The 25,389-nt window shown below is 37.7% G+C and overlaps 1 protein-coding gene across 13 annotated transcripts in view; it reads left to right on the top strand.

Annotated features, from left to right (window-relative positions):
- Nucleotides 1-25,389, top strand: part of Inpp4b (inositol polyphosphate-4-phosphatase type II B) — a 750,819-nt gene that overhangs the window by 520,028 nt on the left and 205,402 nt on the right. For all 13 annotated transcript variants that reach the window (XM_021727898.3, XM_040293274.2, XM_021727894.3 and 10 more), the window contains one exon: nucleotides 21,393-21,504. In XM_021727898.3, coding sequence (XP_021583573.2) covers nucleotides 21,393-21,504 — 112 coding nt within the window. The remainder of the gene's footprint in view (nucleotides 1-21,392; nucleotides 21,505-25,389) is intronic.

The raw sequence follows: 25,389 nt of genomic DNA on the forward strand, positions 1-25,389 counted from the left end.
ATAACCTTAATCTTCTAGTAGCCTGGGAGATAATATTTTTCCTGTTTTACTAATAAGCTGATAGAGGAAAAGCAGTTTGACTTTCCAGGGTCACGTAGCTGGAACGGGACGGAGAATGGAGATTTTTTAGAGGACAAGAGTTCTTGATATCAAATTCCCAGAGAATGTCTATTTTATTTAGAATCCTAGGCAGGAAGCTATTTTAGAGACCTGAAGAGTTCTTAAAAAACGGATCCTTCAACCATTTCTTGGTCTCCATTAGTAACAGGGAACTCAGACTCAGGACTGTTCCTAACCCTTGACCCTATCATCAAATAGTTCTAGTAGAGAAATGTATTCGTATATTTTCCTGAATTTCATCTCCTTGCCATGGTTCAGGCTCTTCATGGAGTTAAGTAGAACAAGTCTTCTTTTTTCTTTGGCACAGTTGAAAGTTGCTCTTTCCTTCAACTGTAAACCTTTCCTTTTTTTCTTCTTAGGAAGGAAGGAGGTTGTAGACAGGAGGACATAATAACAGATCTGAGTTTGAGTGCTCACTAGGTTGTCTTGGCTTGCTGTCTGCTAAGGGAAGTGGTGCTGACTTCTCTCCCAGCATGGTTCTGAGCAGTTAGTATATGCAAACCACTGCCCTACATTAGAGGAAAACACTGTCAATGTTGTTCCCCTGGGTTCTTGATATATCATTTCTATCAACCAAGGAATGGATTCTTACCTGAATCTTAAAGCCCAGCTTTGATATCCTACTTGGTATAGAAGGCAGCAGATCCCAGCAAGAGGCATATGAAAAGCAGCTTGTTTGGTTGAAGGATATCAATAGAGTTGGGAAAAAATAAAATTTGTTTTGACTTAAAAACTTTACAAATATACTATCAAAATCACTACAGAAATGTAAAAGGGTAACCCAAGGGATCAGTTGCTTTTAGAATTATTGATGTGTTTGTTGCAATATACCCAAAACTGTCCACAAAAGTAAATTCAAGTGAGATTATTATTCTGAGCTGGAATGAGAGAAAGGGACTTTTTGATGAAACACAGAAGTAGGGAATTTGCTTGTGAAACTGATGATGTTTCTTTAAGTCGCTATGTTAAACACTCTTGGGGACAAAATTGCTTAAAATTCCCAAGGCTCTCACATGAGTCACTTTATAATGACTGTTAAAATCCCATCACTTTATCATGAAACTAGAGAAGAATGCAAAACATGCAAATATAGGATTAAGACAGTAAAGAAATAAGAATATGTGATTTGTCGACATGGCTATGCCCTTTTCTGGATTCTTCTAGAAATTAGCAGAAAGTTGATTGCTTAAACTGTTTCCTTATCAGTGAAATGTACATTTTTTTCCCCAGGGATTCCTGTGAAGGTCACAAGAGTTATAATGTGAAATGTTTACAGTGGTGTCTGACACAGTACTTGATAAATGTTAGTTATTTTTATTTTTTCTTTATTAATAGAGGAGCTTATCTACTCCCAGTCCTTTATTTTCAGGACAGAATCAGATATCCTAGTCATAGACTATCTGAAATGGTATCTGATACAAGGGAGGTGTTCACCATACACCTATTATTTATATTATCATCATCAATGTGATTATTTTTCATTTCATTCAACTAGACTTTCATTTATAACATAAATGGCCCTGCAGTTATATACTCTGCATTCTTCATTATGTTCCTAATCCATTTTCGTGAAGCTTCAGCTATGACTATGGAAACCAATTAGCACGTTCATAGTTTGCATTATTCAAAAGATGTTGGAGTCCGCAGATTGCAAATTGGTTTGGAGTTCCCAGACACTGAAGGGACAACACATGCTTAGAGTACACTTCAATAGCTCCTCCATTTGGATAGAAAAATCCCTCCTCTTTAAAATGCAAATCACACAAAGTTAATATCTATATACAAAGACCTACCTGCTTAAGAAGTTTGAGAGCTAATATAGCTTTGAAGATAATTTGCTGGAATGATTAGACCCCAAAGGAATTATATTTGACCTGAAAATTTTGTATTAGATTTTTCTGTATTTGCCAATGTTATCTTATCATTATGACTGTGTTCTGTGGCTCTGGGTACATTTATGACTGATGTTTTTAAACAATGTTATTTGTAACACCCTATCATTTAGGTTATTGATATATATATTCTTCCGATAAAGGAAATCTAGGGTCAAATATGTCTGAAAATTAAAAATCCTATATTTAAAAGAAAATGAAAAAAAAGAAATGAGTTTTGTTTCTGTAGGACTTCTTAGAACCTTCATCAATCTTTCAAGACCTGTGTCATTGGAAGCCCCCCCATCCCGCCCCCGCCTTTTTTTTTCTTTTAAAATTTTGGTCCTGGGGTTGAACTTGGGGGCACTTAACCACTGAGTCACATCCCCAACCCTTTTTTTTTTTTGTATTTTATTTAGAGACAGGGTCCCACTGAGTTGCTTAGGGTCTGCTTAGGATTGCTGAGGCTGGCATTGAACTTGCTATCCTCCTGCTTCAGCCTCCTGAGCCACAGGAATTACAGATGTGCACCACTGCACCTGGGTTAGCCCTCCTTAAATTAAATACAAGATGCTTTCTTCACAGAACACCTATGAATAGCTTAATAGATGCTGTATTCCAGGAAACACAGTTTATTTCTAAACAATGCAGTTTAGAAAATCCTGATTTAAAACCACAGAAACAGTAAAGCATTTTTCAGAGAAACAGATGAATGAATGTCTGTGTGTATTTATCCACTTTCTTCTACCATAATATACTGTTGAACACACACACTCCTGTCAGCAGGCATGGGGTCTACACCCAAAAGAACACACTCTCGTATCCCCGCCTTCTGCACATCATGTCCCCTCCACACGTCTCATCCAGTCAATGACAGTCTCCTGTCTCTCTAGACTCATCCCTCTGGACTACACAGAAAACATTTTGTGGAGTTTGTACAAAATGTAAGGGGAAGGAATTGCAAAATGCCGAACATCTCTTTGTTCGCTGGCAGATTCTTTAAGCTTAGATAAATAAACACACATGTACTTTCACAATTGCATACTTTAAGGACCCCAACTTGAACTTCACTCTCCCGAGAGCTCTTCCTTTGAATACTTTTCCTTTCTTGGTTAAATAAAGAACTATCAGATATTCTAAGTGTAACCCTAGTCAGAATTTTTGGCATCATTTTCAACTTATCTTTCCTAAAATTCTTGTCTGGTTATGTTTTCTATTTCCTTCTTGAAATTTCGCCTTCCCTCTTCCTCTTGCCCACGCTGGCCTCCAGCCTCCACAATGAGTGTGAACATGCAAACTCTTGAGCCAAGGTGCAGAAGTTTCCCTCGCAGAGCCAAGTGTGGGTCTGCTTTTTCTGTCTCATCTTCAGCCACACACATTGCCCTTGACACTGGCCACCCTCTCCCCCCTTTTATAGTGGCTCTGGCTATTTAACATCAAGTGTGGAGTCAAGAGTTTCTGTATTTCTCTGGAATTCTCTCTTGTGTTCTTTGAGCTCAGTTTTCAACTTCAGCCAATAATAGACCATAGCGTTGTCTGTACAGATGATCCACCAAAGTTTCTTCCCTACCCAGATGTCCATTTTGTTTTTTTCACCATTTTTTGGTACCCCATGCCCAAGCAATAGGTCTTATCTGTCTAGAAAATTCTGATGTTCTCCAACTTTACTCTTACTAAAAACAAGAGGTAAGAACCTCTCAGCATGCCAGTGAAAATGTCTAGCTATCATCCTTTCTCCATGGCTCCTCGATTGCCTGTGACCAGATGACTCACAGGAGTATCTTATGCTTTTGAGTAGATGCTGGAAGGAGGTCAGAGCTCCTCATCCTGCTCTGGCTAATAGAGGCTTAGTGATCACAATGAGGCCACATGTTTAACTGCGTTTCCTTTTGCTTTTCTGTTTATAAATTGTCAGTTCTGTTTACTTTATAAGTGTGAGAGGTACGGGAGGTGTTGCTCAGAGGGCATATAGAAAGTGACCTGCCACTTGACAGTGTCTTCCCCGGACAGCTTACCCATGGAGTCCCAATTTTATTCATTAAATGTAATCCACAGGTGCCTGTTCTAAGCCATACTATTGTGCGCTCATAGTAAAACTGTGGCTAGGAAAGGTTATCTGTGATCAGGCTTCTGTAAAATAAAGGGAGAAGTCAAAGGAGAAGAATACTATTTTATTCATGGAAGATAGGAGAACAGAAAACACATGAAAAAAATAAGATAAATAAGATGCTAAGAAAGCACAAGAGAAGGATAAGATCAATGAGAAAATGCCAAAAAGGTTCAGAATAAGAGAAAAGGGAAAATAGGAAAGTTTATTTTATTTTATTTCAATACAATTAGCGTCAATATAATCAAATTGTTTTTCTCAATGATGTGCTACAGTGGGGGATGGTTCCTTTGGGGGTGATCCACTGGATTCTCTAATCAATGTACTTAAAAGCTTATTAAATTTGTATAGAAAATGTGACATAATTAAGGGTGCTTCTTTATAACATTATGTTGCACTGATGATTTTATTACATTCTGGGACAGTTTTATTGCATAGAAATAAAAAAAGCTTTTAAAATTAACCCAAATCATTGAATGTAGGTTTAATTAGTCCTGACCTAAATGTTACTGGGCATTCATTACTTTGTATAAGAAAAGCAAAAGATTAACTTTTTGCAGATAAATAGTGAATGTTATCTCTAACGTTGATACATGTAAATTAGGAAGTAAACAAGCAGTCCTTCAGAGCTTAACATAAATGTTGACCAATAAAAACAAATTTAAACTATCCTAATAAGCACGTTCTAATCCTTGTGTGTTCATGGAAGACCAGTGCAGATAACTTGAATTTTATTTTATTTCTTCTCCCCCAGTATTTTTCTGAGGCAGTCTTTCTTAGTGAAAGCTGGCTTGAAAGTTTCCAATCTAAACTTAGAAATGGTGTTTAGGAGAAATTATTTTCTCTTATCTAGAATCAAATGGAAGATTTTCCAGAGTCTCACACAATAAATAGGAGAGATGGTCTCTAAGGGATCTTGAGTTTGCTCGTTTGTTGGGCAAACATCCAGCTAACACAAAATTTCTCAACTCTTGAGACTTGCCTCTCACACCAGTAAAAAAGGATTGATCCTCTGCCCAAGTGGAGAGGCCTCTAAATCATGGAGGGTGAAACTGGTTGTGACGTTGAAGGAGGTCACAGCTCCCTTGCCATCCCCAGGAGTTAATGACCTTGCTTAAATTTCCCAATCCATCTAGTAATGATATGAATATCGCTGAGATAAGCATAATTTATAGGTTCATAAGCAATATTAAAAGGATCCCCTTAACTTTAATAGAAAAAAGAAACATTTTTTTCTCCCTCCTCGTTCTTTCATTCCATCTCTCCTTTCCCAGAATCCCCATGAGTCCTTGAATCAAGTGCTAGTCAACTGATGTTATTGTTTCCTGCCAAGTTCATTTGAAAAATATCTGAGACAATATTAGATATATGAAGCTCCAGGGAAGGAAAATGGTAAAATTACATAGAATTGGTTTTATAATATTTGTTATAAAATTGTATTAGTTTTTCTCAAAGATTGTCTTTGTAATATCGTTAAATTCCTCGAGTCCCTAAATACTGTTTATAGATATGAACTGATGTAACAAAATATTCTTTGAGTGTCAGGGCTAAAGTGAATAACAAATGGGAATATTTATCTTTTCTGGAGAATGTTTTCCCTTTTTCATATCTTACAGGTCCATTCCTCAAAGAGAATTTTTATGGACTTTCTACCTAATACCTTTTCCATAGGGAGATAGAGCCAGAAATCAGGGCTAATAAGTTTCTAAGTGATGAGGAGGGAGTCCTTCTGAAATTGATTTTAGGCATAGGATGCTGGGCACCCATGAAACTGGAAGAGAAGTTAAGAGTAGAGAACAAGTAACATTTCATCATAGCTCATGAATACTCATTTCCGGGAAAAGGTCCTACATATTCATAATCAGCACATGAAACTGACTTGTGAGGTTCCATTGCAGACCAAAGTCACATCACTCCAAAGAATTGTGGTCCTCATTTTGCCACTGACTATACACAGCAACTTCGGAACATAGACTTTTGTGCTTTAGTTTTATCCTCTCTAAAATGAAGAATTCCAATTAGATGAGCTCCTGATCCCTAGTGTTAGTTTCCTGAAGATTGTCTCCCTGTGACTTAGTGTAGGGAACAGTGGGGACAGGGTGTGCAAAAGTAATGTTTGCATTGCTTGGAGTTCCTGATTATTAAGGATACAAGGAAAAGGGTTTAATCTATATTAGATAACTTCTGTGTTCCTGGAAGATAGCCCTTCAGGATCAGAACCAAAGAATCCTGTAGAAACAGGCACACATGGGAGTTCTCTGGTATCTTACCATTATCTGTAACTGGGAACAAGAGTAACATGTGCTTTGTAAGGTTGATTTGAGATATTTTAGAAAGAATACATGAGATTCAATTGAAATAATGCATGGCACATAGCCCCCAATATATACTGATCACTGTGACCACTATCAGCAACTCTGATATCTCATAACACTGAGCCCTGAAGAGCTTCTTCTCTTTGAAAAATGTGTATTCAAAAACTCCCAAATTGGTTTTGGTCATAGACTCCCTCACACCTACATGGCCAGCCTTTTTCAGTGGGTGATTAGGGCCAGTCTCATTGGGAGGATGACATTTAAGCATATTCCTCAAAGAGGAAATAACCACACAGATATTGGTTGGGAGTGGTGATGATGGTGTTGGTTGGTGGGGGGCATTGAAGAATCAGAAGCATGGTTCATGCTAAGCCCTTAAAGAAGGAATTTTCTTGGTTCATCCAAGGAATACTATTGTTCCATGAGACAAGAGTTGAATCAATAGAGTGAGAAGGAGAGTTAAATAAATGAGGCCAAAGAGGTAACAAAGTCAAGTTGGTTCAGAGATGAAATCCATCTGACATCTTCATCCTTTACACTGGCTAAAGCTGAGAGCCCTAGACAGGTTCTGAACAGAGAAGTGGCATGATCTGATTTATGCTCTGACTTATGTCGTGAATGTACCAACTGTAGGGAGGACAAGAGTAGAAGCAGAAAAAACAGGTGGGAAACTCCATCCTAATGCAGTGAGGGGTGCTGATGGCTTGAACCAGGGAGGTGGTTTAGCTGTGGTTCGGCAGAGTCCCATTCTAGATTCATTTTGAAAAAAAGGACAGACAGAAATTGATGATAGCATGGATGTTTAATATGAAAGAGAAAAATGAAACAGAAACGAATCTAGGAAGTTAGGTTAGATTTGGGGGAAGAACAGAGCTAATGCTGAGCATGGGAGGCTGCAGAGAAGCTCTTTTAAAGAGAGAAATTGGAAATTCAGTTAAACGTTACCAAGTTGAGATGAGTTCAGTTTTGAAGAACAAACAAATGAAGAAAATATTAAAGAAACTCTTTGAAGCCTAGAAAAGTATTTTAAATTATTATCAAGAGAAGTGCATTTCTGAATAAGCAAACAGAGAAAAATCACGAAAAAGTTTTAAAATCCATTCATGAAAGAATATTTTAGAAAATGTACAGTGTTCCCAGTAAAATCCTTCAGCACATCAGTCTACTCAATAACAGGATGGAGAAAAAAGTACATCATGAAGGTAAAAACATAATGGTTTATATTTAAATTAAACACATTGAAAATAAGAAATAACCATTTGACATTGCAGAGAACTTGATCAGCAAGGCAAAAGATGAACCCAAGCAATACTGTAGGATTCAAAATATTGGTATGCTTCCAAAAAGGAAGTACCTTTCTCCAAAGGTACTACCAGGAAAATAAGTTTACTGAGTGTGTGCACAGTGTTTTTTTTTAAGTTGCAAAGTGTCTTATAAGGAATGTATTATAATTATACCCATTTTATAGATGAGAAAAATTGACTTGGGATTGTTATCTAACTCTACATTGTTGGTACATTCCAGTGAAGATGAAAAAAGAAAAATAAAGGATGAGAGAAGATAATTTATGAGGAGGGCAATTTATAAGACTGCAATAAAACAAAAAGCTTATTTGAAGGAAGATGGTCCCTGTTTAGTAACCAAAGTTATATTAAGATAAAATTTTCCAGATATTTATAAATGTAATTCATGGCAATTCTCAGTGAAGCAAAAGTAATAAATTATGGGCAATTTTAAGTTTTGCTCTGCTAAATTTTCAAGTTTGAGGTTTTCAAATATTTGGACTGAATGTTTGTGCCCTTCCAAATTCATATGGCCCCAACCCCCCATGTGCTGGTATTTGAAGATGGGCCCTTTGGAGTTGGCAAGAGATGAGCTGGTGAGGATGGGACCTTGCTCCTGGGATCTGGACTTTTGTAAGGACAGAAGGCTGAGTGTTTGTTCTCTTTCCCTGGTGGGAGGACACAACTAGAATACAGCCATCTACAAGCCAGGAGGAGTCCTCACCAGAACTCAACTATCCCTGTACACTGCTCTCAGACTTCCAGCCCTTTAGAATTGTGACAGTAAATTTCACTCTGTGGTACTTTGCATTGGCAACCCAAGCCAACTAAAGCCAAGAGTTCCTACATTCGGATGTAAGTTTTTGAATAGATTTTTATGCTCAAACTCATATTATTATATCGACAATGTTTTCTTGTTTTTACCAGTAAGAATCAAAAGACAAAGGTCACAGCGTTGCTGTAGGTCTGTGCCAAGCCCCAGGTGTGGGACTCTGTTCTGCAGAATGGGGTTTATTAAAGTTCTCAAGGGTAAGACCTACTTCAAGAGATAACCAGAGAAATACAAAAGGTGAAGCTGAAGGCTATGCCTGGAAATGTGTCATACTCCAGGATAAAAATAAAAACAGCACGTCCCAATGCAGGATGATGGTTTGTGTGACAGACACAGCTGTCCTTTGTCAGCTTCCTCATGCCTTTGTCAAAGGGGTTATGAGAGTCTGTGCAGCTCATGCCCATGAACTCCCAGAGGATATAGTGAAGGCATTTTGGTTTTGGATGCAGTCCTTGCCAAAAATACCCTGGAAATCAAGTTTTTGAGGCTGTGGAGAAAATTTTGAATGAAAGCTTGACTATTCCTCCCAGAACTTAATGCTTCCCCAGTTTTGATTAAGAAAGCAAAGAATGCAATGGGAAGTAGTTTGGAAGCACATTATAGACCAGAAAATTCCAGATTATATGAATAATCTAATGGAAGAAGATGAAGATGCTCATAAGACACAATTCTCTCAGTGCATAAAGAATAACTAAAGTCCAAACTTGGAGGAGAGACACATAGGAAAGGTCATGCTGCTGTGTCAGAACACAGTCTAAGAGAACAAACATAAGGAGGAAATTTAAAAGAAGAGATCAACCCATCCCAAAATGTCTCTTGCCTGTAAGGAAGATCGACTAGTTTAACACAAAGCAAGTTTTCTCACTGTTTAGGAGCAGGTTGTTGATAGATTTTATTAAGATTTTAAAATTTAAAAAAAAAACAATTATTGACCAAGCTACTAATAAATAAGTTACCACCACTTTGAGTTTTGGTCTTCAGAAATAAGTGTTAAAAGATTGGGTGTGGTCATCTGACTGTTTCCGTTCTTGGATAAGGCCTAGCACTGCAGATGACTCAGTTTTTACAAAACAGACTGGGTGATGCTAAAAGTTACTCTTGTCTTTTACATTCTCTGATTTTCACCAAACCTAATAACTGAGTTCCAAGGAATCTATCTCAGAATAACAGAAAAAAGGAACAGGTACATCCAGGGTTATCTAAAACCAGCAAATCTTTTATTAGGAACACATTTCATTATGCTTCTTGAAAATTTACAGAAGGATACATAGCAATCCCTTTTGAATTGAAAATTTTAATCCCATGACTTTCAAGTTTTATATCTTTCTACTTCCTGTTATAACTTCAGTCTGCCAAATACCCAAAACATATTTTTTCTTATACAGATTCTTTCTTAGAGATATGATGAAGACCTTTGAGTTATAATAGATATATCCACTAATAATCAGAATTCTTGGAATAATGTCTTAAAAGTGAGAAATTCAGAAAAAGAAGTAGGCAACTTTGCTGGGTACTTGAAGTTGAAAAACTAGTACAAGATGATTTATTTTTGCTGATCTTCAGAATTTATTTAACATGAATAAAAGCAATATAGTTTTTCTATGGCAGAAATATTGAACTTCTCTTTAATTACTTTTCTTCCTTTTAGGGGAAAAAAAACCTTCTTTAGGAATCTTTATTGTTCAGTATAGACTGCTTGACCTATGAATCAGTCACATTTTGACCTCTAAAATAATTACTAGGTGATTTAGTAATGCATAGCTAAAATCATGTAGTTCAATAAGTTAAAACCAAAAAAATGGGAACTTTCAGGTCTTTATAGACCTTTAAAACTAGTGCCAACCTGTCTTGCATATGTCACTTAGCTAAGCTGAGTTTTTTTATTGTGACTATTAATGGCTACTATTTCTCAGGTGCTTTGCTATAACATTAGTCTAGTTCCCAGGTCATCCTTCATCTACATGGCCAGTCACCCTGCTCCCCTTGGTGCACCCCATGCTCTGACCATGGTAGCCTGTGCTCCTCAGCTCTACTCTGATAACCACCCTCAGCCGGGTGCCCCTCCCTCAGTCATTTCTCTTCATTTCACTGGAAGCTGCCCTCTCCCTGTAGCCCTGCCTTTCATACCTGAGATAGGATGGGCATCTCATGAAGTTACCCTGGACTGTGGCACATGGCCTCAAACCATCCAGTTCTTCACATTACTGAGGTCACCCCAGATATCACCTCCCCCCATTTCATGAGAATTTTAGCTTGTGACACTGGGTCTCTCTTCAGCGCCACTCCTCTCAGTTCCTGGATGCAGGACCACATGGATGACCTTTTCCGTTCATTAGCCTCTCAGGATTTTCTCCATCCTACCTCAGCAACTCGCTCCCAACGTCTTCCCCGAGTCTCACCACTAATCTAGTCCCTCCGGAGTCTCCACTTGAAGCACCCTCCTTGCCAACTCCCCCCTCCCCACTTGTGATACACAAGCTCTGGCTGCTCTTTGCACTGACACCCCAAAGCTGTGCCCCTGCTCCATCCTTCATGGCCTCTCCTCCATATCCTTTCTTATCTAGGTGAAGATTCCACAGTCCATCCCTGAGAGATCACAAGACAACTCCCTCACATAGACCCTCAACTCCCGTGCCTCTCTCCTGTTACTATGTTCCCAGAGACAGACATAACCTCATTAACTTATCAATGAAAAACAAAAACTACAGTAACAAACTCTGGCGAAGCCCATGTTCAGCTCACCCACTCCGCAGGGGCTTTCCTGTAGTTGAGGGGGCTTACAGGCTGCATTGGAGCCTGTGACCCCTAGCTACCTGGTGACCTAACCCTGTAGCCCCACATATTTCCTGGGTCACACTCTCCCAATCTCTGGGAACATTATTTTCTGTCACCTCTTTGCTGAAACCTCCCGAGCCTCTCTCCTCTTCCTCTTTCTCAGCTAATTTATCTGGTTTCTGTTTCACAGAGAAGAGGAATCTAGCAATTTCCCAAGCCGAATTTACCAACTTGTCTGTGACTTCTCTGCCTTCCCTCCTGCTTTTGACATGAACTCTGGCTTCCTTTCTACAATCAGGGCTTTAGATTCCACCTCTCCTTACCTACCCAGAACGCCACTACAGGAACTTTTCGGCTGGCCTCATTAAGTATTATCTGGTAGATATATGTCAGTATAAGACAGTACCACACCAGGCTGCTGTTTCCTTCCAACTCAAGCTGCATTTCCCTACTCCTCTTTGTGTCCAAACCATGGCAAGAGCTGTCTCTGCTTCCCTCTTTTGATTTGTCTTTTGAATCTGTCCTCCTCAGCCTCTCATCCTGCCACTTTACCAGTGTACTTTATTCACTGGTCATGATCTGCAGTTACTCCATATGGCTAAATCCAGAGGATAATTCTCAGTGTCCCCCTTAATGGCCTGTTGACACAGTGGGTCAGTTGCTTGCTCCTTAAAACACATTTTGCACTAGGTACCGGGACACCAGACTTTCTTTTCCTCTTCCTAACACTGTGGCCCCTATCTGTTTCTTTTCCTGTTTGCTCCTCAACACCCTGACCTCCAAACGTGGAAGGGTCCTATTTCTCCCTTTAGTGTAGGGACTCTTCTCTTTTCACTCTTCATTCATTCTCCTGTACCCAGTCTCAAAGCTTTTAATAATATCTATGCTTCTTTATTTGTAGGGGGATCAGACCCAGGGGCTTATGCATGCTGATGGTACATTCTTCCAGGGATCTCTTCCCCAGTCACTAGCATTGATGTTCTGATCATGCTGATGTTTAAATCTCTAAAACCTCCAAAATCACTCTCTTTATCCTCTCTCTCAACTCATTTATCTGGTTTCTATTTCAACAAGAAGAGGAATCTGACAATTTTCTGCAGCACATTTACCAACCCATCCGCACCTAGTCTGCTTTCCCTCCTGTGTAATGAACCCTCACTTCCTATCTGAAATCAGCGCCTTCTCTACTGTGGATGGTTGACCAACCCTAGGGCCCCTGACCTTCACAATCAACTAAGGTTGATAATTCAACTTTGAATAATGCCTCAAATCTAAAATAGGCAAAACTGAGTGCCTCCCATCCACTGCCCATCACTCCCCCTGAAATCCTGTTCCCTCACAGTCTCCCCTTGCAGGGACCTGCATTTCCCCCTTCCCATTGCTTGTGTCCAAATCCCTGTGGACTTGGATTCTGCTCTGTCTTATTTCATCCAACCAAGGACAATAGTATGTTATAAGCTCTCCCTTCAAAATAAAACTAATCTCTGACCCACCTCGTGCTTCTCCAAATTTCTCCTGACTCATCTAAATGATCTTTGGTTTGTCCCCAATTTCCCCTGAATATGATGGGAAATTCACTTTCTTCACAGGCTTCTCTTCTATGCATAGATAGTGGGATCGACACTCATGTAATTTCATGTCGGTGGCTGGGGTAGCCATGTCTGAGACCCAGTCCTAGCAGACTAGAGAGGGAAGTTCTCCTTCTGGCCTTGAAGAAGTGAACCTTGAGAGTGGCCTCAGAACTGAGCATCATGTAGGCTGTTAACTTGCAAGAAAATGGAGACCCAAGTCACACAGCCACAAGGAAATAGATTCTAGCAGTCAACACAGGAAGTGAGTTCCTTCATGAGCGTCTAACCCAGTCTGAGTCTAGATGTATTTCAGCTAGTTAGACCCTAAGCAGAGTAGTCTGGCTGAACTTCTCCTCTGAAGAAACTGTGAGATAATTAACGGGTGCTGTTTAAAGAGTGAGTCTGTGGTAATTTGATATGCAGAGATAGAAAACTAATACATGCCTCTCTGACTTGGTCTTCCTGTCCCCTCTTTCCTTCCTACCTAGCTTTAGCCACATTGGCATATGCCATTCCTGGATTATGGCAACCATATTCACTTAAAGGCGTTTGGACCATCTGATTTTTTTCTAGAAAGATCTTGCTCCAATTATGATATATGGCTCACTTTCTTCTTTTCCTTAGGCATGTGTCCAAATATCATCATATTAAACAGAACTTTCTCCCACTGCCCATAAAGTAGCAGCCCCAAAACAGCTCTCCTCTCTACCATTTTACCCTGCTTAGATTTTGTTCTGGGCATTTATCATATTCTGATATATTTCTCACTTGTTTACCCTTAGAATGTAAATTCCTGAGGGTAGAAATTTTTGTTTTTTTTTTCTCTGTTGTATTGTGCATGAAATAGTACTTAATAGTACAAGTAGGTGCCAAATAAAGGTTTGAAACTGATGTTTTCTATAATTTTGAACTTATTTTTATATTTTATGGAGTTTTATGCATTTGGAAAAGTTTTTAGCAGGATATATCAGATTAAAGAAAATAAACATTTGAAAACCAGAAGATTTTATAATTGAGTGACAGAGGATTTAAGAAAAATCGAAATGCAATTAAGCATAAAAATATAGGCAATAAGAGTTATTCAGTTTCAGAGTGCCTGCCTCCTGTAATTTAGAACTCTTGAATTTCTGATTGCACAGGTTTAAAATACATTGTACTTTATAATTACGTTCAAAAACTGTATAAGTTTGACCTTTTATACTAGCTTTTTTTTACACTCTTTCTTACTATTAAAAACTGACATAAAATCCAAAACCACAAGAAAACCTGATAAAAGTGTACAATTGAAAATATGAATATTAAATAGTGTTCCCTCATTAATATTTAATTGATCATTTAATACTTCAGTTCTCCATGTGTATTGTGTATGGATATTTTCACAGTGTTGAACAGCATTTTGATAAGTTTTGTGACATTTAGAAGCCATTTATGTAAAAAAAAAAAATTATTGAAGGAGCAAAAGCAAAATTCCTTAGCTGTCAGTATTGTTTTCCCTTTGCCATAAAGATTTCTCTCTCTCTCTCTCTCTCTCTCTCTCTCTCTCTCTCTATATATATATATATATATATATATATATATATATATATATATATATATAATTATTTTGGTATTAAGTATCTCCCTGCCATGTGTGTAGATCTTATTATTCAATCCCTGCTCCTATTTCTTTCGTCTCTCAATAGCCTCTGCTAGTGTGGAGTTTCTCTTCCTTTTCTTACTCAAAATTAAAAATACAAGGAAATAAATATGATAAAACAGATTCAACAAAAATCTAAGCTGTGGTTTCTTTTCCTAAGTCTAAATGTGAGCGATTTCAGGCAGGAGGAGGCCAGTTGATTTATACCATGGTGGGGAGTCATTGGTCTGGTAAATGTATTACTCCCCCGAATAAGCATCTTCCTGTCCATTCTGATGACAGGAATGTCATTTCCATTGTTCAGGTGGAATTTCTTCTTCTTCTTCTTTTTTTTTTTTTATATGTGAGATTTCTAAGGTCTTCAGGTATTTCAAAATCACAACAGATGGGATAAAATTCACACTTTGACTCTGGCATCCCTAGTAAATGTCAGAAATTAGGTTTGGTTGACACAGAAGAGGATAACCTTTTAACAAATATGGCTTTTATATTCCCAGACCAAACTGATGTTTTTATTGTCTACTAAATTATCATCACAGCAAATGGCTGTGTCCTTTCTCATTTCTTTGATTTCATGAACTAACAGAGTAAAACTGACTTTTTATTGTTGTACAGTTCTATGAATTGTAACACATGAATAAATTCTCATAACCACCAACATAGTTAGGATACAAACACTCTTTTCTGCTGCCCTGTTGGTTCCTATGTCTACCCACAAAAACCCCTAGCAACCGCTGATCTGTTGTCCATTACAAAGAATTTTCATTTTTAAGAAAGAAACGAATAATTGGATTCCAAACATTCATTGCTAGATGTTTGTAGATTCATCAGGTGTCCTGTAGAACCCTGTGGTTTCAATCCTCCTAGAGGCCTTTTCCTGGATCCCTGTCTGTTTACACCAATGCTAATCTCTGCATTTGAGGCTGTGTTGGGTCTAGGTCAAGGGATACCCGAGGGGGAAACTGCACCCTCACTGCTGGCTGTGAGGTGTTTAAGATGCTGGTGCACCTCACCCCCACGTTTGCCTGATTCTGTTTTCAAATCTCTCAAATACTGTAACTGCTCCATGTCCAGGGGTTGTAGTTGTGTTTCATGTGTGTCATGGGCTACAGTGGTCTTCTCCTATGCTGCCTGAAGCCCTACTGGCAGATCAAGATGTGTGATTAATTCTACTGTAATTTTAGTTACTTTAGCCTCCTGACAATGATATTCCCAGGATGCCCACCTTGTTTTCTCACTTTGCCGATGGGATGATTCTTAATCCAAGGAGATGGTTTATATTTCACTTTTATTATTGAAACAAGTTTCAAAATATAATTGATGACAGATTTTAATAGTGTCTGACGAGGGTGACATTTGTATGAGTGGTATTCCTCATTTTGGGGCAGTTTCATTTTCAGCATTAAAAAGGGATCTAACAGACCTGAAAAAGTGATGGTTATTATTTATATAATGCACTCTTGAAGCTTTGTGGCCCAGGCTGTATAACTATGTTACTTGTTATAGAATCATTTTTATATTTAAACCTAAAATCTGTTATTTTTGGTTACATAAATCTTGTGAGAAAAGTGGGTGGTTTACAGTCTTGATAGTTTAAAGCTGGGAGACCTTCTTAGAAGCTGAGCTGCCTGTTCCCAATCAGTCACAAAGCTGTAAATTATATAGGGAACCAGCACCTTGGCTAGGAACTTTGGTACTCAAGGTCCATGTCGCTTTCCACCACATCATACTCCATTATTTAATGACGTGCGATGAGGTGGATCAATTTGAACCAAAAATACCAAGCTGTCCATAAAGTTGACAGGTAGTGATATCAGGCCTTGAAAGACTGTTGCTATGTAGTCCCTCCTCTTTGGATAGGGATTGGGCTGGGTCTGAAGACTTTTAACATGAGAAAAATAAAATAAAACAGTGAAAGCAGAGCTTAGGCAGAAAACTTGGCATAGATGGAATGGAAGGGAAAGATACTGGAGAACAGAAATAGATTCTTCAAGTGTAACAACATAAGAGATGTGATCTATCTGGATGTTGCTGTTGGGAAGAGATACATGTAAGAGACATCAGGGGAAAGAATCAGGGCTTAGTGACGGGAGGATAAAGAAAAGGCAAAGGGAAAAGAGAAGTGCTTTCTGTTTTGGTTTTAGACTAACATGCTTTTGCGTGAGTTTGGGTTTGAAAAAATGAAGGGTTATGTGTCAAGCTTCTAGAATGTTCAACAATGACATTAAGACCAAGGTAATTTAGAAATAGAAATTGAGATTGAACTGGGAATATAAAATTGTGGCCCATCTTACAAGAACATTGGAGTTCCATGAGAGTGGGTGGAATTTCTGCAGGTGAATCTATAAGGAGAAAATATAAAAAAAATCCCACAACTAAATTTTGGTGTATGTAAGCCATTCCTATTAAGAACTACTGAAAGTTTTGAGTATAAGTTTGAAAGAGTTTTATGGCTTTGTGAATTTCATCTAGAACAGAGGTGTTCTTACTTACACATAGAGAACTCTCACTTGCATGAGGTTAGCACTGCTGAATAATTGTGCCAGAAAAAAAGATCATCAGGCTGCACTGACTGACTGACTGACTCTGTTCGTTTATGGCCTTTGTTTATTCTCCTGTCTGGGTGAGCTTTTCATTTTCTAGTTACACGTCTAGATGGTTTCAATGTCAAGCACGTCTTGCAGCTGCAAATTCCTGGGTATGTACCGGTGCTACTTCAAATTCACAAAGACTGACAGTGCTAATGAGGCTTTTTCCCGGATGTTTACAGAGTCATTTGTTGGTTTGCATCTCTGCGACATTTCCAAAATAGAAAAGTTATTTACATTTTGCTGTTTAACATTTCTGGAACTATTTTTCTTTTCTCCTGCTCTCTCCCCCACCCTCTTTTCCTGTAATAAGGGTGGTGAAATAGGTGGGGAAAAAAGTTTAGAGAATGAGGTACATTAACTTGTACTTGATTAGAAGGACATTTTGCATTTTGTATATGTACTTCTAAAATGTCTGTGCATGTTTCAGCATATGAGATTGAAAATATTAGGACACTTCAGGGAGTCATTTTAAAAGCATATTTTAAAGAGCTTATTTACTAATGTATTATGTACCTGAAAACCTAAGTGAGAAAAATGTGTAGATTTGTGTTGTGGAAATCCCCCTTTCTTGTCTTCCACATCTTGTTGGCATGCTTAAATATTTAAGTCTGATGGAAAGAGGACCTTGATGTTGTGGTAGAAATACAACAGTGGCCGTGAACTATCATCCACTTTGTCTTTTCTTATGAAACTCTGCTTTCAACAGTGATAATGAATCCGGCAATACAGTCTCTGAAATGACAGTTTTTTTTTTCTTTTCTTGGTGTAGATTGAGATATTTCTAAGAGCACTTCATCTTATTGTCACATGAATTGCTAGGAAAGGATCTGAAGATTGCTTCTGTTCTGGGTTCAGTCAAATTTGTTGTTCACTTATTCTCCAGGTTTGGCACCCATTTGTTTTGTTTTGTTTTGTTTGTTGGGGGGTGAAGTGGGACAGAAGGTGGGATTAAGGAGGAGAGGCTAGAATGTGCTTGAGATTGTCCTTGAGTCCATATTAACCTGTAATGGCCTATGGTGGCTGTTATGAAATCATAGAAGTGACTAGAGGATGGGGTTCAAGGGCCAATAGTGTGGAATAGCTGTTAGAGACCAACCCTTTATTTTGCAGTAAAAGGATCTGAAATGCAGAGAAATGAAATTTTATGTACTTGGTCACATAGATAATTAGTAGTTAAGGTGGAAGTAGAACTTGGGTTTCTTGATTCCTAGCCCAGAACTCTCTTCAATGTATCTTCTATGCAGAGATGATGAATTTCTATTGGTTAAAACATGATGCATAAACAGTGGTGCATAATGGTTAAGCTATTATTACTAAGTTTCCCCAACTTGTTGGGTGATAGGTAATTAATCATTTACAAGTAAATTTGTTTTTTAAATCTCTGTGATGTCATCTTTGAATGGACCTTCTGGAACATTAAATAAATATTTCTTTTGTGACTCTCCTGATTGAAGAGAGGCATTGATATCTGTTGTGTGTAGTAAATTGTTATACTAAGAATTGGCTTCTATATTCTATATTCTAATTCAGTGACAGGGCACTATATGGGTTGTTTTGGGTTTATTTAACCTGGGTTCAACATTTCATCTTCTACAAATATAAGATGAGGAGATATACTATAGGGTGCTCCAAAGAACTATGTATCTAAAATGATTTTGGGGAGAAATCGACTCTAGAATTCTGTGGTATCACTAGATTAAGCAAATTTCTGACTTTAATTCTACTTAGTGACTAAGTAGAAGCCAATAAGAGATAAAACTGGAAACCCAGAAGGCAGAAAAATCATTGAACAAGTAGCTAGATAACTACAAAAGATTAGAGCTCAAAAGTTGTCTTCCATTGTGTATTGCTTTTTTTATGTTCTCAGCATTTTGAAAGGTTTACTTGGACTGTGATAGTTATAGATCTGTATACTTTGCATGACCAGGAATGTGGGCTTTGTACCATCATCCATTATCACTAAGTCTTGTATCTCCAGTGAGCATTCAGTCACTCTTGAAATGCACATACCATGAGATCCTATACTCTTTTTACTATACTCTTAGATATTTTTTTTGAGTAATAATTCTTAGGAGAATCACATCAAATCATATTTAATGAATTTCTATTGGTTAAAACATGATGCATTAATGATTCTGTTGATGCTGCTAATATATGAGCACAACTCCTAGGCACTGTGATGAGCACAGAATTTAATCCTTGAGAGAAGGATTGAGTTACAAAAGAGGAAAACTTAGCCTTATATGGTTATATGATTGCCCAGCCCAGTCCTTGAGTTGACACTTGTCACCATTATGACAGATGTCATTTTAATTATTACACAGCCCTGGAAGTGGCTGTGAAAGCTTTACCTACTGTTCTAACTCATTAGGTGTGTTATTTGGATTAGTTTATTTAAAAAAATTTAGAATGTTACACATAGGATTTACATTCCTGGAAGTTAAGTTAGCTTAGTTTAGTTAAGGAATTATTTTTAAGCAATACCTTTTGAAAAGAAAAAGATAACATTATTCATTTAGCTAACTGGTTATTTTTGTTGGGAGGAGTCTGCAAATCTCTAGTTAAAAAAGAAAAAGAAATTCATACTATCAATGAGAATTTTTATTACACTACCAAGTCTGGAAGAATCATGCCAAGGTATGCCCCACATGCCTATGATAAGTCATTTTGTCATGTTTAAGTGGAAAATGATGTAATGAGTTATTTAAAGCTATCCCAGAATTGGAGCTAATATAGTTTTCTACAATATCACAGATTATAACATCTCCTGTGTGTATCTTCATGGTGATGAATGTTTGAATTCTCTATATTAATGTCAAATAATTGTGTCAATATTATGATAATTTCCACTGATTTTAAAATAGCCAACTAGCATTTTACTTCATATTTCAGTGTGAATATTGATCTTATATAAGTCAATTTTTTCTATCTATATCATCTCTAGTTTATTGCATTTTGACCTTCATTGTGTACATTAATATTTTCCTACTCCAATTTTCTTAAAAACATAATTCAAAAGGTGGCTTTTAATTTGTACCCTTTGTTTTGCTGGAAAAAATGTATCATGATCCAGTAATGTAGTTATGCTTCCTTTTCACTTAGTTTCCTCATTATTTTAATGAGTCTTTTTTGTTAAACGTACTGATTTTGTTAAACTGATACCTCTTATAATAATATAGCAACATTTAGAAGGAATTGGATAAAAGAGATACACCACTTGTACTCCGATTAAAGTGAAAAGCAAATTTCAGAAAAGAACGTAACTGAAAAAGAAAAGGAAGTGTCACATGTGAAGTGTCACATGATCACTGTCATTCAGTCAGAGTGGCTAGAGAGAAGGTACAGCAGCATGTCAGACCTGTGCGGTAACATGCTACCTACTTTCACAGTAGGACTGGAGGGAAACATGTTGTTATGTGTCACAGTGTTTCCATGGTATAAGGGCAGCACTTATTATAAAGGTTTTCTTGCCCAGAAAGAGAAACAGAAGAATTTTAATGTGTGGTGGTTCATTAGTTTATCTTTGGCTTCCACAGTAATTGCCAACCATAATGCTTTTATGCTGATGAAAATAATGATGATAAAAATCTAATAAAATTATCTTTAAGTTTAGAAGAGTTATTCAATGACCAATGCACTTGAAGAAGACTAGACCCGGGGCTGCTATGTGTAACCTTGGACTAGTCTTCCTCTCCTTTTGTGTGTCAACTTCTTTGTCTGAAAAATAAGAGGCTACACTAAATAAACTCTAGATTATATTCTGCTTTGCAAGTGCCTTAACTAATGTTTGCTAGGAGAGAATTTTCTTTACCTTTTTATCTTAGAAGAAAAAAATACACTAGGGAAAAATGTACAAAGTCAGATTTTTGTAGCCAGTGGCTCAGCCATAGATGGATACATGGTTATTTATTTTCGTTTCTATTTTTTGGGATAGGCAAGTACTCTAGGTCATGCAGTTGGGATTGAGGGACGAGGGTTTATGCTGTTATAGAATTTGATGGCTACAGGTTGGAGACAACAATGTTCTTTCCCTGAGGCTGCTCCTGAGACTCTTTAGGAAGACTCCTATTCTTGAAGTAGCTTTTGATCTAGTTTATCTCATAAATTCATTTCTAATTTTCATTTGAAATTAAAAATACCAATACAGGTAATATAATTTGCTTTTTTTTTAGCAGATATGTTTAAGACAAGGTAAATAGCAATGTTACTGGTTTTCAGAAACAAGTGTTATTTGCACATGTTTAGAGAGAGAAGATTCTTACCTCTGAATTTCATTGATTTCTGCTTGCAGAACTTCAGATGGTGGCAAAGTGGTTGGCACCATTGAAGTCAGTGTCGTGAAGATGGGGGAGATCGAGGATGGGGAAACCGACCACATCACAACAGATGTGCAGGGACAAAAGGTAGGATCGCAATCAGCTCCTTGCACAAATTAAATTAGAAATGATCAGTTTTGCCAGATGCCTGTATCTCTAACACTCTGTGGAGTTTGAAATCTCATTATTCAAAAGCTAAATGAGAATCAGCTCTGGAATTGAAGTACAACATGAGTGTTTCATCCTCTGAACCAGAGGGTCCATTTGTATGGAACGAGGTAGGGCTACGCACCATTCAGAAACACCTTTCTCTTCACTGCCAGCTCCCTTGCTGACACTGCCTCTTCTCAGTTGGAACAAAAGTATTGATCATGGTTGCATTCTGTCATAATTAACCCTGCATGAGATGCACAGAAGATTCTGGGAGGGCTCTGCCAAAATGTAACCTGCTCTCTCCTCCCAGAGCTCTCATTGGAAAGAGATGCAATTTTAATTTGGATTTCCTTTTTATGTGAAGGAAGGCAGATTTAACAAGAACTGCGTGCCTTGTGAAATTGTACAGAGAGAGGCAGGAAATAATATATTGCAGAGGGACAGCTCTAGTGGAGGGACAATGCCCGCCAGAAGCAGCTTTTTTGAAGCCCATGATAAAGGCTCAGTGCAAACAAATATGTGTACAGGATTTTCTCTTTCTATTGCTTCCTTTTCCCTAAGAAAGAAAAACCTGATATAAATATTAACCTAAATTCCTTTGTTAGGAATGCAGTTGCCTATTTTATGGAAGCAATTGAAGCACAGGAACATACTTTAAAAAAGCCAGTAGGATTTTTCTTTTTTTGGGGGGGGGGGAGGAAAATGAATTGTTTTATATACTTTAATACCTACCTTTTCATAAGTGAATATTTTAAAATTATAAGACCACTGTGATGTATTTTCTAGTTTATTTTTCTTATCTTGGAGCATGTTCAATTTTGATACTTAGGAAACATCAACATGGAAGAAGATGTTTATCCAACATTTAATTTTTATAAAATATATAAAACTCTCAAAAAATACTTTTCTTGTACCATAATCAGCCAGCATCTTCTGTGTTGCCCCTAAACTTTACTATTCTTTATTCCCTCACGTTCCCATTGGGACATTATTATATATCATGAAAATATTCCAAGAAGACCTAAAGTTTAAATCAGGTCACTTGCAAATGTCAGGACTGGGGCAAAGTTTGGCAGGAGCTCCTCATTGATGCATGTTATCTCTCATGTACATTTAAACAGATATTAGTGAAGCCTGTTTTATTCAGCTTGTGCTGTCATAACAAAATACCTTAGACCAGGTGGCTTTTCTGCATTCAAGACCCCTGTCCTGGTTTGGTCCCTTTGTACCAGCATTGTTCCCTTTGGAGTCCCATATAAGATTCATCTTGGTCACCATCCCATGATCTCTTGTATCAAGTTTAGGGAAAGATGATTTAGATGCTAAGTGGGGCACTGGATGCAGGAGTAGACAGATTACCATACCTGGACCTGTAGCCATGGGCCAGGGGACCAGTAGTAGAAACCCTTCCCATTTCAAAGCAGAGCTGCTTTCCTGGCTCTGCTCCCAGCCACTTCCCCTTTCTCCTCCAGCTCACCCGCCCCTCGCCTCCAGACTGTCTCTGTTGGAGATAGTACACACTGAATCATGCTCTTTTCATAGAGAGAGAACTTGATACCTAGGAAAATGCCCCACCTAAGTCCTATATAATACTTCTGGCTCAATCATCAGAACTTTAAAAAAACAAAAAGGTGTAACCGAGCTATTCTAGAAATAGAAGGCGACAGTAGACACCAGGGATGAGTCATAAGTTGACAAAGAAGGGAAGCAAACCAAAGATGGCAGCATCTCTGTCGTGTCTGGAGTTTAAAAAAAAAAACAAAAAACTGACCTTCTGTGAATATTTTATAAAGTAACTATCAAGTCTTTTGTTAATCCCTTATAAAACTCATTATTGAGTGAAAAACATATTAAGATGCAATATGTATGCAATATTTAGAAGAATATATGGAAATAAGTTTTCTTAGTGTTTTCAAAATGTGGTCAGAATTTTGGGGGGTGTTATTTTAGAACTGCAAATGATGGACTCTTCTGTAGATCTGCTAACCTCAAATCCACAAAAAGGGTATTAACACCATTTGTTACTAATGGTGATTTAGGTCTTGAATGATTGACATATATGAACAGGGAAAGTAACTGAAATAGAAAGTAACAATGCTAAAATAGAATTGTTTTTACTGTTTTGCCTAATTTGAGAATGAAGGAGTGGAATATGTATTAGCATTGTAGTTTTTTTCCCTGAGAGTGACACATGTTATCTCTCATGTACATTTAAGCAGATAGTAGTGAAACCTATTTTATTCAGCTTGTGCTGTCATAACAAAATACCTTAGACCAGGTGGCTTGAACAGCAGGAACTTACCTTCTTACAGTTCTGGAGGCTAAAAAGTCCCAGATTAGTGTGTCTATTAATTTGGTTCCTGGTAAGGAAATAATTAGCATTAGTTAATGGAGTACCTATTCTGGGATACTTTCTATTTTTTGCCCTGAATCTAAATTTTGAGAGCATTATAAATAGCAGAATTTTAAAATACAGTAAAATTGCAATAGAAGAAGACCCTTAGGTCAAAATTGTCCTAAATATTTGCCTTCCAGTTTGGATGGGAGATATGAGTATGTGAAGGTCACATTTCTGTGTCCACTTTGCAAAATAATACACTCCTTCTATTAGAAAACATGAAGCCATCTTTTATGACAAGGAGACAGACTGCCTCATATAGGAAAGCTGTGTCAGAATAATGGCCTGGTCTCTATAAATTATGGACTTTACTTGAAGGGTTCGATCTCACCTTTCCTGTAAGTTATATTGATAATGTTCTTCTTTTGGAAATGAGGGTGTCTTGTAGCTATATATCTAGTTATTACATGGAAGGGTATCAGGGACAAATCATGGGAAAACGTCCAGACCCATCTGAGAATATTAGGTTTGATTGGTCTGTAAATACCCATTATACATGCTAGAGCAGAACATTGATATGATGAATATAGTGTTTATGGAAGATTATTTTAACAGCCCTGTAGAGACTGAAAGGAGTAGAATAAATATAGGAAAGAGAGAAAAATAAAGAATTTTAAGTATGTCCAAGCATCATTGCACATTACTCTAGTGATTTGAGAAGTGCATTTCCAAACTAGCTATGAGTTAAAAGAAGGGAACCACCTGTGACTTCCAGTTGATCAGAAAAATGATTTAGGAGGGTATCAAATGTTAAGAGCTGTTTGCAGTTTTTCATTCTTTCATTTTTCCTGGGACCTCAGTAAAATAGTTACAAAAGCTCATGTTTCAACCAACCACAAAGTTACTGTGTAATCTGATGAACATGAAGATAGAGGGATTAGTAGTAGACTGTAAAAATACAGAAGGCAACATTTGAATCAGTGCTTTGATTTATATACCTACCTCCTCAAAGTTTAAGGAACATGAAACAATTCCCTCTTTAATGGAACCTCAGTGTTCATGATTCCCAACTGGGAGGAGACCCTGAGGACAGACAGGCCAGGGGTGGGAGGAGACAAGTCTTAGAACAGCTGGGAAGTTGCCCAAGGAAATCTGGTCCAACCTCCTGGGGAGGGTGATCTGGTTGTATACACAGCATACTCACACCGATTCGTGTCTTCACACATGTACTTTGGATAATAATGATCATCACATTCTACCATCATTTCTAACTCCTATGCATTCTCTTGAGCTCAGCCAAGCAGACCCTACAGGAGGATGAATGCTTCCCATAGATACTCACCCAAACAACTTTCTAGGGTATTTTTTTTTCCTGCTTGTTTTGTTTACATTTTCTTGTTTATAGCTGGTACATATTGCCAGAAAATTCACTTTCCTCCTTCCCCAGAATCCCCCCATTTGCAGGCTGGAGATAGAAGGAA

The sequence above is a fragment of the Ictidomys tridecemlineatus genome, chromosome 9 (assembly GCF_052094955.1).
Source record: "Ictidomys tridecemlineatus isolate mIctTri1 chromosome 9, mIctTri1.hap1, whole genome shotgun sequence".
NCBI classification, from domain to species: Eukaryota; Metazoa; Chordata; class Mammalia; order Rodentia; family Sciuridae; genus Ictidomys; species Ictidomys tridecemlineatus.